The 13,077-nt window shown below is 41.0% G+C and overlaps 1 protein-coding gene across 4 annotated transcripts in view; it reads left to right on the top strand.

Annotated features, from left to right (window-relative positions):
• The window catches only part of IGSF5 (immunoglobulin superfamily member 5), a 46,494-nt gene that overhangs the window by 20,323 nt on the left and 13,094 nt on the right, over positions 1-13,077 (top strand). For all 4 annotated transcript variants that reach the window (XM_061453550.1, XM_061453549.1, XM_061453551.1 and 1 more), the window contains exons 3-6: positions 4,668-4,988; positions 6,296-6,604; positions 11,079-11,210; positions 12,125-12,149. In XM_061453550.1, the coding sequence (XP_061309534.1) occupies positions 4,668-4,988; positions 6,296-6,604; positions 11,079-11,210; positions 12,125-12,149 (787 nt within the window). The remainder of the gene's footprint in view (positions 1-4,667; positions 4,989-6,295; positions 6,605-11,078; positions 11,211-12,124; positions 12,150-13,077) is intronic.

The raw sequence follows: 13,077 nt of genomic DNA, 5'->3' as shown, positions 1-13,077 counted from the left end.
GTGTATACTCTGCATGCTGTTGGGAAGGACTGGGCAACTGGGTTACCATAAAAACTTCCCAGTTTAAGCAAACTTTCACCAATGGTGACTGCTTCATAAACATTTAGTGATGTGCCTCAAAGAAGGTGTCCTAACTCAGCTTTCTTCTTCAAAAAGCAGGGGGAATGCAGTGTCACAAAGACAGCCTCACATTTCCCTATTTTATAGATGATACTTGCTTGGGTGGGATTTCTGGGGAAGGAGAGCAGATGCTAAACCAGCTAAGAGCTGAACATGTAATTCCTGAAAAGTACAATGACAGTCTAGCCTGAGGCCTTCATTTGTCTAAAAGCAACCATCTGCAAAATATTTTTTAAGCAATACGTTAGATGAAACTAGCTGTAAAATTTTCTCTTTAGTGCAAATAGCAAGGTCCATCAAAAGGACTTACAGCGCTGGCTCAAGGCGCTGGTAACTGTGTTTAGATCCCATTTCTGTCATGAATGTTCTCTTTGACCTTACACAAGTTACTGTATCAGTGTTTGTACATGGGTTAGACAATGGAGCGCACTGTTGGTTCAGGACTACATGTGCTATTGCAGGCTAAAAAAGCAAAAGCAAAAAGATAAAGAGGCAAAGTTAAAATCATGAGAAATGTTTTGGCAGCAGGTGGAGAAGGCTCATGAAGTTCTTTTTTGCTTGTGCTGGGGCTTTATGGCGACCTAAATAGAGGCAAGGTTGAGCTATGTCTGGCTTCTCAGTCCTTCTGCCACCTATACGATACCCCCATGGGGCTTATGGACCTGTTCCCTAGCTCACAGAAGTTGGTGAAAGACCATCTATTGCTCCAGCAGAGACGGTTGGTGGAAGAAGTTGTAAATCCTACTATACCTATGGACAGATAAAAAAACAGAGTTATAGAATCATAGAATAGTTTGGGTTGGAAGGAACCTTCAAAGGTCATCTAGTCCACCCCCCCTGCAATAAGCAGGGACATCTTCCAATTAAATCAGGTATTATATTAGATAAATGAAGGAATGACTCATACCTACCTGCCTATCTGCCTACCTTCAGACTGTCTTGACTGTCTGAACAAAACAAAAGCAATATTAGCCATGTAATTTTAGAACTGATGATCACTGATTATTCATGTTTAGGGATAAATTTCAAGACCATAATGGAACCCACAGACGAACTCATAGCAAATAATTACTTAACAGCTAGCAGTGTACTGAAAGTCACATCATTTATTCAGAGCCATGGCAAACCATGGCTCCTTAAAAAGTAAAGTATTTGCACAGGGATGGAAATAAGTCACAAATGCACTGAGATCAGCCTGCATTAAGAGAAGCAGTGTGGATAAGTATTGTAGCTCCTGTTTCATGAGCAGCTAAATGCATTTTGGTATTAACTCTGAGAAAGTTTGTTTATGCTATGTGTATCATCATGGTAGCTGTTTATGTCCACTTCAATCAGTCAGGAAGACTTCAAACAAAGTGTTAAAATAAAAAAAAAAATCAGCACATAAATATGTTGTAGACACCAGAGATGCACAGGAAGTAGTATTGTAAAGGCTGGCTACAATATGAGCCAGGAAAAGATAGTTAATTCAATGACACATTTGGGCTTAGGACAGTATCTCAACCCTGGTAATGTAAGTTATGATAGAAATCATGACAACTGGATGTTGAGTATCAGAAAGAGGGCCATATCATGTGACAAATGGTCTCACTGGAATGCACTTCATCAGTGCACGCTCATTAGAAAGCCCGTAGTCCTGTAAATGATGCCATCCACAGATGTGTGGCCAATCCCTAACATTAAGAAGGAGACAAATAGAAAAGAGAGGAAATGGCTTTCAGTCATTTTATAAGCTGTTTGTAAAGCAACGTATTTAGGTATGTGCATAGATTTGATTGATGTTTCATGTGTTAAAGCATTTCAGTTCACCTCTACAAGTCTGAAGGGAGCTTTGAATAAATGCCACTGGGAAAAAATGAGACATTTAAGTTGAACAGAAATATGTTTTGTTGTATCTTATCTAGCTTTAATAACTATCAGGGGAAGTGAAGTTTGCTTTTCATTTAATGTTTATTGCTCACACAGAGATATACTTTGGAGAATAAGGTGCATGGCAGAGGCAGCATAACCCAGGAAGGTGGAAAATTTTTTGTAAAGGTTTTTGTAAACACAACAGAACTCAGAGTCAATCACACGAAGAACCAGGGAAAGCTAGGTTTGTATAATCCTGCAAAACAAAGAATAAAAAGGCTTTTGTCTGTAAATACATGCAGCAGGTGGGAGGAAAGAGGGGAGCTATTTATATTAAAGAACAATTCTTGGCACAAACCTGGTCAGATATACAGTGCCTAGGATTAAATGTGATCTGGGAATTAGAAAATTATGTTGACATTGCAGCAATGAGATTACAGACCCTATGTCCTGAGTGCATTGACCGAGGCTCTCGTTGCAATGTTGTAACTGAGTTCCATTTATACAACTATTAAGCATCTCTTTTGTGTGAAAAATTACAACATATTCTCCTTTACTCATGTCAGCTACTGACCGAATGAAAAATGAAATTTTCAATAATTCATAATGAATCCATCAATGAATAAAGCACCTAAGATGTACAAACCCCGAGTTGAATGAAACCTTTAAAATTCACTTATTGTCCTGAATATTCTTAGCAAAGGAGTAATGGTCATTGCAGACTTTCTTTCTCCTGGAAAATAGTTGAACACTTATTCTTAGGCCAAATTTGCAATCATGGGGTTTTAATTAAACTGCTATGGACAGTAGTATCTAATTGCTGCAATTATGCAGCTACAGGCTGAATCTTTAGATGTGGCACTGGCAGTCCTGGTGCTTCCTCAGCATGTGTTTTACAGTAAATGATGAAAATCTCACTGGTGAGGTAAATCTCACTGGCAGGACTGCTTGATTTGCAGGGAGCTTGTGAAAACTCTGTTTCTGGAGATACACAGAATTTGACAGGACAAGGTCCTGTGTCAGTGTCCTAACTGTGAGGTCTCTGCTTGAAGCAGAGGATTGGGCTAGAGATTTCCTGAGGTCCCTTGCCACCAAAACCTTTCAATGTCCCCAACAAAGAGAAGCTCTGTCACGGAGACGTTCAGGTAAGCACTAGGACAAAAGGGAGCAGACCTGAGCTTAGAGGCAGGTGAAGAGACAATAGTATCTGGGAGATGAGTTAAAACTGCCCCGTGGGATGCATGAGGAGCACAGGCAGTCCCCTGAGATAAACCTCAGTGACAGAAAGGTCTGCAATGGCAGCACTCTCCTTCCTCCTTCGCTCCACCTGCAGCCAACAGGGCTGGTGGTGGCAGTGACTTAGTAAAGGGACTGGGTATGAGAGCATACCATTTTGGGCTCCCGATACAGGAAAGACCCTGGTGAGCTGCGCTTTCAAGTCCTGTTCCCTAAGACACCAATCAAATAATCTGGAACATTCTTAGAGTGCTCAGGTTTGTCCATCATGAAGACTAGGGTATACAATGTTCTCTCTCTGACCTCTGAAGTTTGCCTGCCTTCAAAATGGCGCAATTTACCCTGGCTAATTGAGGGACTGACGTCACAGCTGCTGCTTTGAAAAAGAGGGTCTCAGCCTTGCTCTTCCTTTACTTTTGGCTTGGTAGAAGTGGGTGCTTCTGCCTTCCCAGTCACGGGAGATCTGCCATCTGCCTGCCAACAGCGGCACCACCATTCCTCTGAGAATAATGGGAGGCCCTGTATCTGTTGAGGAGGAAATGAAAACAAAATGCCTCCATTAGAAGGGAGCTTTAAGTTCTGAGAAATGGTAGCAAAAATTCGTACTACCTTTTAAGGAAGAAAACCCATGAATTGCAGCAGTTCTAGTTAACAGCCTGAAAATGTGGGTAAGTATGTATGTGGTGCATGCATGAGAAATAAGGAAGAGGCCAATGAATAGGGGAAAGAGCATAGAAGGATATATGCTGGGGCTGCAAAAAATCAGCGGCAATCTGAGGTACAGATAAGGGACTAGTTACTCCATTTATTTTTACTGAATATTAGACTTTATTGAAATCTAGAGAAGTCATGTATTTTCGTATTTAAAAGTGGAACTTTTTTTTTCAGCAAAATGATGTCAGGTTTTTAGTGAATCACTAAAGAGAGGTGATATTGGAGTTGGAAGAGGAGAGACAAAAAAACAAATGCATCTTTAAAGAAAACCATTTAATCTAAGCTGGAGCTGAAAGATCCATCTCAACTGGTTAAGATCTTTTAAACTATATAAACATGAAGTTAGGTTTGTAATGACTGGCTTGGGGGTCCATTATGACAACGTAGCATTTGACGACTGCTTATTGCTGCGTCATTAATATTACTCAGTTGCAATTTCAATTCACTGTGCATGTCTTTGACTACGTATTGACAGGCATTATAGAAAATGAAATAAAAATCTTCCTGAAAGCACCAGGTACTGACAACTGTCAGAGGTGAAGTGCCAGCTCAGCTGAATCAACAGCCTTTCCTGATAGAAACATGACTAAGTGCTTAATACCCCAGTGCTCCTTGTGAATAATACTGTTTGAATCAGGATGCCTGGCTTTTTGACTTTAAATTACTGACAGTAAAAATTAAGTCAAAGGCCTGTGGTTGTGGTGTTGTATATGTATTTACAGACTATGTCTTTTTCTTCATATCAGGTCTTGGCTTTTGTTACTCTATTATACGTGGCCCTAGTAATGCAACAGTCCTTGCTGGTTTGGAAGCCCGGTTTAATTGCACAGTATCAGAAGGATGGGTAATTCTCATTTGGCTGTCCAACGGAAACCCCGTTCTCACTGTCATCAATTCTCAAGGAGCTGTTGAAACATCAGACCGCTTCACCTCTCAAAATTATACCAGTAGCAATGGGTTTACCTCGGAGCTGATCATCCACAAAACCCAGCTGAGTGACTCTGGAAAAATTGAATGCAGCATCCAGCAAACTAGTGAGAATGGCTTTGCATTTCTTTCTGTTCAAGGTGTGTATAGACACCAATAGAAAGCTATTTTATGGCAGAGGCTCTGGAACTAGGTGTTCTTAATGTCCTTTCCAACCCTAACTATTCTATGATTCTATTAGTGTGAGGTGTCCTTGCCCATGCAGGGGGGTTGGAACTAGATGATCTTAAGGTCCTTTCCAACCCTAACTATTCTATGATTCTATGATTATACTGCACTTAAAGGAATCCTCTGATGAATTACTTGAATTACCCCTGTGAAGGAGTACATGCTCTCATTACCATCCATTACCTCCTGTCCTCCTTGTCTTAATTTTACTCCCAAAGCTGGTTTCAGACTCACATTCAGAGTGCCATTAACACAGGTTATAACTGCCCTTATTTTTTCCTGTTGCATCTCTTTCTTACCTTTTTATTGGATTGCATTAAAGTCTCTGACGGCAGTCAGTCAAAAATTATCTTTTTGTCTAGAAACAGTATCAAGGCCAGGCTGGACAGAGCTTTGAATGACATGGTCTAGTGTGAGGTGTCTCTGCTTTTGGCAGAGTTGTTGGAACTAGCTGATCTTAAGGTCCTTTCCAACCCTAACCATTCTATAATTCTATGGTATGTATTACCCCTATGCGTATCTTTGTGCATGAACCATCTGCTGTCTTTAGGGCAGATCTGCCTTCTGCTTTCTGACGCAGGATTCAGTGTATCCAGCTTACCCGAGTTTGATTTAACAGTGTTTAGAAGTACAGCCCTTGAGACACAAAGTAATATTTTTCATACGATTGCTGCTGCAAGCTACCATTTCCAAGGAATAAAAATTTCCTACGTATGAAGCTCCTGCATACGAGACCCTTTGTCCTCTGAAGCATCACTAGTGACACAGCGCAGCCAGTAAAGCAAGCTCTAACCCCCAGACACTGTCCATTTGTCAAAGAAGTACTTCATGCAATGGCAGCATCTCATCATCTACTCATAAACCTTCCCTGATAAAAACTGAGCGAGAGAAACACTGTTATTTCATTATGTTGTCCTTCAGCTTTTTATCTTTAGCCATCAGGATGGCTAAAAAGTATAATTTCCTGCCTTTTATTGGAAAGGTACTGAAAACTGAGCCTTGTGCTTTAGACACACTGGACAATGTGTCCGTGAAGTTGCAATTTTATCTGCATGTCTATATCATGCGTATGGTATATCTGTGTTAATAATGTTTGGTTTTGACTTCATATCTGAAGGCATAGCTATTTCTGGGTAGCAAGATAAGATTTAAAGCTATCAGCAGGAAAGCAATGCAACTAAATATTCTGAAGGAACAAAACATCTTTTCCCTTCTACAGTTAATGGATCTTTATTCATCAAAAATAGCACCTTAACAGTAAAAGAGAACAAAACAGTTGAAATTGTTTGTGAAGCCATAGGATGGGCTCCAGCTCCAGACATTACCTGGATGACAAATGACTCCTTCATTGATAAGTCGAGGTATGCTACCCAGCAAAGTCAAGGATCTAATGGCCTCCACAATGCCCTGAGCACCCTAACTTTGACTCCGACGGACACTGAGATTTTGACTTGTTTAGCTGACATAGAAGCACTCCCTAACCCTCAGAATGCATCTGTAACTCTTATTTTTGTCAATTCTACTTTAGGTAAGTGAACATTTGTTGTACTTTGTCTATACAGTAGTGCCTGTACTGTACTGCCTATCCTATATTCAGAACTGTGCTTTTTGTTTTGTTTTGCTTTGTTTTATTTTGAACCCTTTTATTTGCAAATTAAATACTATGAGATGTGCAAAAGTAATAGAATTAAAACCCAGTAGTCACAACCTGATACATAGGTAGGGTTAAATTCACATCTGTGAGAGAATGATACAAGTCTAATGAACCACAGAGTCCAATTTTGGACTGAGCAAGACAAACAAAACGGTACATCTGCCACTGACTGGAGTCACTGCTAAGAAAACCAACCTTTGCTCCTTGACCAAGTAAACACCTAATGAATTTAGATCTGAAATATTCTTGATTAGGCCATGTCTGCTATATATTAACATAATTTGTTAGACCTCATTTACATAAAGCCAGACCCTCAGGCGAAATTCTTTTTCATGATATTCAATACCAGTTTTACCACTGACTTTGAAAAAAACCCCTAGATTTTACTCGCAGCGTCTGCACACAACCCAGAACAGATTTTGTACTAGCACTTCAGGTGCAAATAGAAAGTTCTCCATATGAGCAATGACTGGATGTGATGGAGCTGTTGTAGTATGGTGATACTGTTCTCAGGGCTGCACTGAGCATAGCACCTAATTGCAGATGGTAGCATTTATATGTAGGAACTTCTATGCCGTATAGCTATCCCCAAGCTACTATAGGAAAGTCTTTGTATGTGGTGTGTTTACCCCTTAAAGAACAAGAAACAGAACAAGCTGCATATTTTTGAGCCTTATCCCAAAGTCTGCTTAGATCAAAAAGCCATTGGGCCTGCTTTCCTTTTCCTGGCATAGTGTCTTTCACATCTTAGAGGAAGGTAAAAAATTTCCTGCAGTAACATTTGTGGAATTCTTTGGATGGTGCACTTGGTTACTTCTAATTGCCTTTTTATTTAAGAAAATTCAAGGATGCTATAATCCAAGCTTGTATGTTGGGCAAATATCTCAAGAACAGTTAACAAGACCTTTGATAACCCTAAATATTTTCACTAAGGTTGTCAGCATTTTCTGTAATGCTGCTGATCTTTGAACTCACTGACACCCTATGAAAATAAAATTCTTTAATCTAAAACATTGACAGTGCTTGGATGTTCATCAGGAAAAGGGTGATTTTATCTTATCTGTGCAGCCAGTGTGGAACAAGGCAAGTGGGACTATCACTACAAATCTACCTCACAATCTAACAGAATCCTATGAAAAATGTTTTTCTTTGCCAAACCGTAACACAAGAAGAGCAAGTCTTTGTGGGTTAGCAGTGTTTAATGCAGACAAGGAAGACAATACCAAACCATCCTTATGAGCTTTTCTCTGTTGTGCCTAGCCAAATGTCTCAACTGTCAGGTGGAGGAATCTCAAGGCAAACTAAAATTGAAGCACTAATTACATGGCAGAGAGCTGAGGCTACTGGATACAGGCACACTGTCTCCTATGGTGTTGTAGTCCAGACTTTTATTAGCCTTATCCTGTGGAACAGGAAATGCATAGTTTATAGGGATTTTTTTTTTGCAATGGGTCTGTGAATCTCCAGCTTTCTTCTGTTCAGAGTGGGTACTCCAATCCATGTTTCTTTTTATGATGTGGTGGGCATCGTGAACGTCTATAATCATGCTGACATCTTCTCTTGATGAACTGATTCTTCTCCTGTAATGGGTAAACATGGCACATACAAAGACATTCTTATAGTGGATTGATGAGGGGTTTGGTATAGAAGTTTTGACATATAAACAGGTGAGGAGGTTGAGTAACTGTGTCTTTTATTTTAAGTATGAGTCATTATTAACAAGCCTTTTTCAGAAGTACTTGCTTTGCAACACAATTGAAAAGGTCTTTTCACCATTCTTAACATGACTTTTTGTAGTCACATTGATCCCAATTACTGACTAAGCAAAATAGAACTATCCTGAGGAAATTAATAAATTCGTCTGCCTACTCACTGCGAAATACTGAGGTATCCACCCTCAGTTTCCATAGCTACTCACTGTAAATCAGAGGACGAGAAAAACAGATGTCATGAAGCACAATTAGTGTATAATTAGGGATTGCATACGACCCTCTTTAATTTCTCTTTGGAAAAATCATTGTGCAGCAGCAGACACTCAAAATTTGTCAGGATATGAGAATATGAAGTCATGGCGTTTATGACAGAGGAAGCTATATAATGTGTATATTACACTTGAAATCGCAGAGCTTGTCTGACTTTTCATATACAGACTCAGCCTTAGTTAGCTGTTGTCAGGAGAGAATATGAATAGCTTCAAACATCTAAGGAGTCCTTCCCAAAACTACTGTAATATTAATTTCAGCCTTCACTTAAAAGCTTGAGGAATCAAATTGCTCCATGGTCCTCACAAGAAATACCCATCCATTCACACACCATTGCAACCAAAAGTCAGCCCTCCTGAGCCAGCCATCTCTTGGTCAATGAATGTCCTACCTTCCTGCACCTCTAGACCAGTCTTAACCTCAGACCTTTTGACCGTTCCGTGCAAGATCATGCATTTTTATGTCAGTCACTCCTCCTCCAGAAGTCACCATACTCACAGTGGTGTTCAGCTGACCGCCAAATTTGGTAACTTCTATGGAATTGCCCCGGCAGATGCATTCACAGAGCTGTTACTGGGAAATGGGGTCCATGGCAGAGTCCCTTAGGTGGACCCAAGATCTTCGGCTTCACTGTTGACTTCATGTGGACTTTGACCCATAGGAGATAGGGAATATGCCATGAACCTGATCTTCCTTTGCTTTTTAAGGTAGCCAGAAAGCTCCAAAATGTACAAGAAATAATGTGCAGCCTTTTCTGGTTTCTCATTTCTCTTTGGTCACCAGGATGTGCCAGTGAGAATCCTCTTTTCTGAAGATACTTAGCCTAAGTAAATTTTTGGGCAGCTTTGGGAGGGTCCAGAGGTCTGGTAGCAGCAGAGGATGGGCCCTATAGAATGAAGAAGTGGCTTTGTCCACACTAAGAACCTCATGTAATTTGGTATGGATTTTCTAATGGGGATAAAAAGGGTTTAATGCCCTCATCCTTTATTGCCCCTCTCTTGCAACCCTACTTGTGTGTTGAGCTGGCAGCTCCTGCATTCATGCCTGTTGGTCCTAGGTCCAGTTTCTTTCTGGATCCTCTAAAACTGGGGAAAAACTACAGCGCTGAAGTGCTGAGAGTGTTTGTGTTGTATGCTATCCTTGCTTCAGCTTGGTAGATCCTCTTGTGACATGCAACCTGAACCTGTCAGGGGGCAAAATACCTTGGGGTGGCAGCCAGCCTGGAGGTATGGGCCAGTACAGATGTGTTTAGCTCTTCCCTTCACACTAAGATTAAGCTTTCCCCAATAGCAAAGTAGCTGTCTTTCATATTTAAGGCAGCTTGAAATCCCAGTGGCATGCTTTATGGAACAAAATGTGATAAAATATACGTATTTGTTTCAGTATTTCTAGATAAAAATATTATGAATGAGTTTATCATCGTCATCACAATTGATAGCAGCCTACAGAATTAACTACTTTGCAAGGGAAATTTTGCAAGGGAATAGACCCAACACTGTGTAGTCATTCATCACCTAGATTGCTGCAGTACTTTTTCCAGAGGCTGTCAGCTAAATATGGCTATGCAGTCATTAGCTGGGACCTTTAATGAGGAAATAAACATATACCCAGTGTGAGAGAATGGGCTTTGTCAAGTTTGGATGTGTCTCACACCTGTAATTTGGATTAGAAACTTGTTTCTAAACAACTGTCAAAATTATTTTGGGGCTGCTTTTCAAAAGGTAGCCAAATTCGGTTGCTTCTGAAATACTTGGTTGAAACAGAAGGGCAGGATGATGTGACAATCCCAAAATGGAATTCTTCAGGAAATTGTATCTACAGGCTAGAGATCTCCATCTGTACTAGTTACCTAAGACTATTGCTGTGGTACGTCAGGAGAAACAGACACTTCAGAGCTGTTCATCTTACTGAAAGGGGCATATACACAGTTGACCAAATTAATTGTAACCCAAAGTACCCATTTTCTTTCCACTGCCAAGAGTAGCTAGGCAAGACACTTAGTATCTGCAGTATAGACATCTAAATGGAACCTTAACCCCTCTGCCCAACCTCAAATGTCTCCAAAGGATGCTGGGAGGTCCAGCATATCTACAAAACAAAGTGTAGTTTGGAAGATTGCAATCCTGTGTTTTTCAGAAAAAAAAGTAGCAGTGAGAAAAGCTGCAGTTGCGATAAAGATTTTGCATTTAGAAACGTTTTAAATTCTTGGGCACCATCCATAAATACAGAGGCCATCATTTGGAGAACGCAGACTCCTTGTTAAATAATCAACAAGCAGTTAATAGCTGATCACAGAAAAGATAAATATGATGAAAAGGCTATTTTGAGGCTGTGAGAGTGTAATGTTTCTCCATTTAATTTAACAGAAAATTATTACAGTGAAGACAACAGAAGCACATGGGTTATTGTACTTGCAATTGTGCTTTCATTTCTTGGTATTGTTCTTCTGATCATTATTATCGTGGTTGTTGTACGCTGCTGCTGCATAAAGAAGAAAGGTAAGTGGTTTGTACATTATATACATCTTCACAGTTGGTCTATACATTAAAAAGTACTTTCAATGATATATAGATCTCCTACTTGTGTCAGCTCTGGTGCTGTACAAAGACCTGTAAGCAGAAGTGTGAACAGACAGATCCTACTCTTAACCACAACCTGGTTAAGATACTCCTTACTTTCATAGAATCATCATAGAATTGTAGAATGGTTTGGGTTGGAAGGGACGTTAAAGCTCATCCAGTTCCAAACCCCTACCTTGGGCAGGGACGCCTTTCACTAGATCAGGTTGCTCAAAGCCCCATCCAACCTGGCCTTGAACGTTTCCAGGGACTGGGCAGCCACAACTTCTCTGGGCAAACTGCTCCAGTGCCTCACCACCCTCACAATGAAGAATTTCTTCCTAATAACCAATCTAAATATACCCTCTTTCAGTCTAAAGCCATTCCGCCTTGTCCTGTCACTTCATGCCCTTGTAAAAATCCCTCTCCAGCTTTCTTGTAGGCCCCCCTTTAGATAGGGGGCCTACAAGGTTAGGCTGCTAAAAGGTCTGGAGCCTTCTCTTCTCAAGGCTGAACAAGCCCAACTCTCCAAAGCTCCAAAGTAATCAGTTTCAGCCATTCATATTAACTAGAAGTGGGATGTGTTTTTCAGGAGTACTTTAACTTTCAATGACGTTTAGTTCCTCTGCTGAGGTTCTTTGTTGATGCAGACCTTCAGTGCTGTGTGCCTAATTTCCGATTTCTGCATAAGCTGTTCTACAGGGACGTTGCACAATTTTGTAAAGAGGGGAGAGATGCTGCTGTGGTAGCTGGAACACCGTGCATGCTCTAAGAGGAGCTCTGCAGTAGGTCACAATTTAGTTTCCTGAATTTTAAACACTTTCTTTCTTTTTTTTTTTTTTTTCTTTTCTTAGATTCTGCATATCAAAATGAAATCAGGTAAGCTGCATGATGCAGGAGAATTTTTCCTTTAACTGAACTCTTTCAGGCTGCCACAGGACGGTGAGAGGGATGTACAGGTTAACATGCCCCACTGACCAGCACTCCCTGGACGCTCGGGTGCTGTCCTGCTGAATGACCTTGCCCATTCCTGTATGCACAGAAGGTGAAAGAGTGGGGGACAAACATGCAGGGAAGAGGACTGCCTTTAAGAGAAAATATCGAGGGCCACAGCTCGCAGCAGGTTGCAAGCTCTGGGTGAAAAGAATCAAAATCCTGGAAACAAACTCTACCTCTCTGATTCAGCAAGCACAGAAATTACAAACAAAACACACTCCTACCGGTACTGACGGATAGAGCAAATTCTTGAAGATCGGCTATGTCCCCAGGTGCCCGGGGGAGGGCAGGGCGTGAGCTCTGCCTGCTCCTTGCTGCTGCCCGCAGCGAGCCGGGCGATTACCGGCGCCGCCACAGGAGGTCACTGCGGGCCCGGCAGCTCTGCTCGGCGGCCGCGGCGAAGAGGGGCGGAATCCCCGAGCTTCCAGTCAGAAGCGTTGCTGCAAACTCATTGGGGTAGACTGGCAGGCAAATTAGACCTTCCCCTGTTCTTTTTGTTAGCGTTAGACTGATAAACATTAAACAAAACTGCCCCGATGATGAGAGTCAACGCTTAATCAAGCGTTTATGAAACACGCTGCTGGTACATTATTGCGTTGAGTTGGAAAACCTTAGAAATCATGTGCTGATGGTTATCAGCATTAAGGTCCTATTTATTGGCGCCAGTGTGGCTGTGACAGCAACGTCAGTGGGGTTATTTGAAATTATTTTTTCTAAGCTTCTAGGGACAATTGCAAATTAATATTCTACTTATGCTTGTGGGGCTTCAACTCCCCAATGAATGTCTCTTAATGAATTTACAAAACCTTAC

The sequence above is a fragment of the Pezoporus flaviventris genome, unplaced genomic scaffold, assembly GCF_033815535.1.
Source record: "Pezoporus flaviventris isolate CSIRO_AGI_PZ_B2104156 unplaced genomic scaffold, CSIRO_AGI_Pfla_v1 ptg000015l, whole genome shotgun sequence".
Taxonomy (NCBI): Eukaryota; Metazoa; Chordata; class Aves; order Psittaciformes; family Psittacidae; genus Pezoporus; species Pezoporus flaviventris.
The sequence above is the reverse complement of the archived record's forward strand: the minus strand, read 5'-3'. Positions and strand labels throughout refer to the sequence as shown.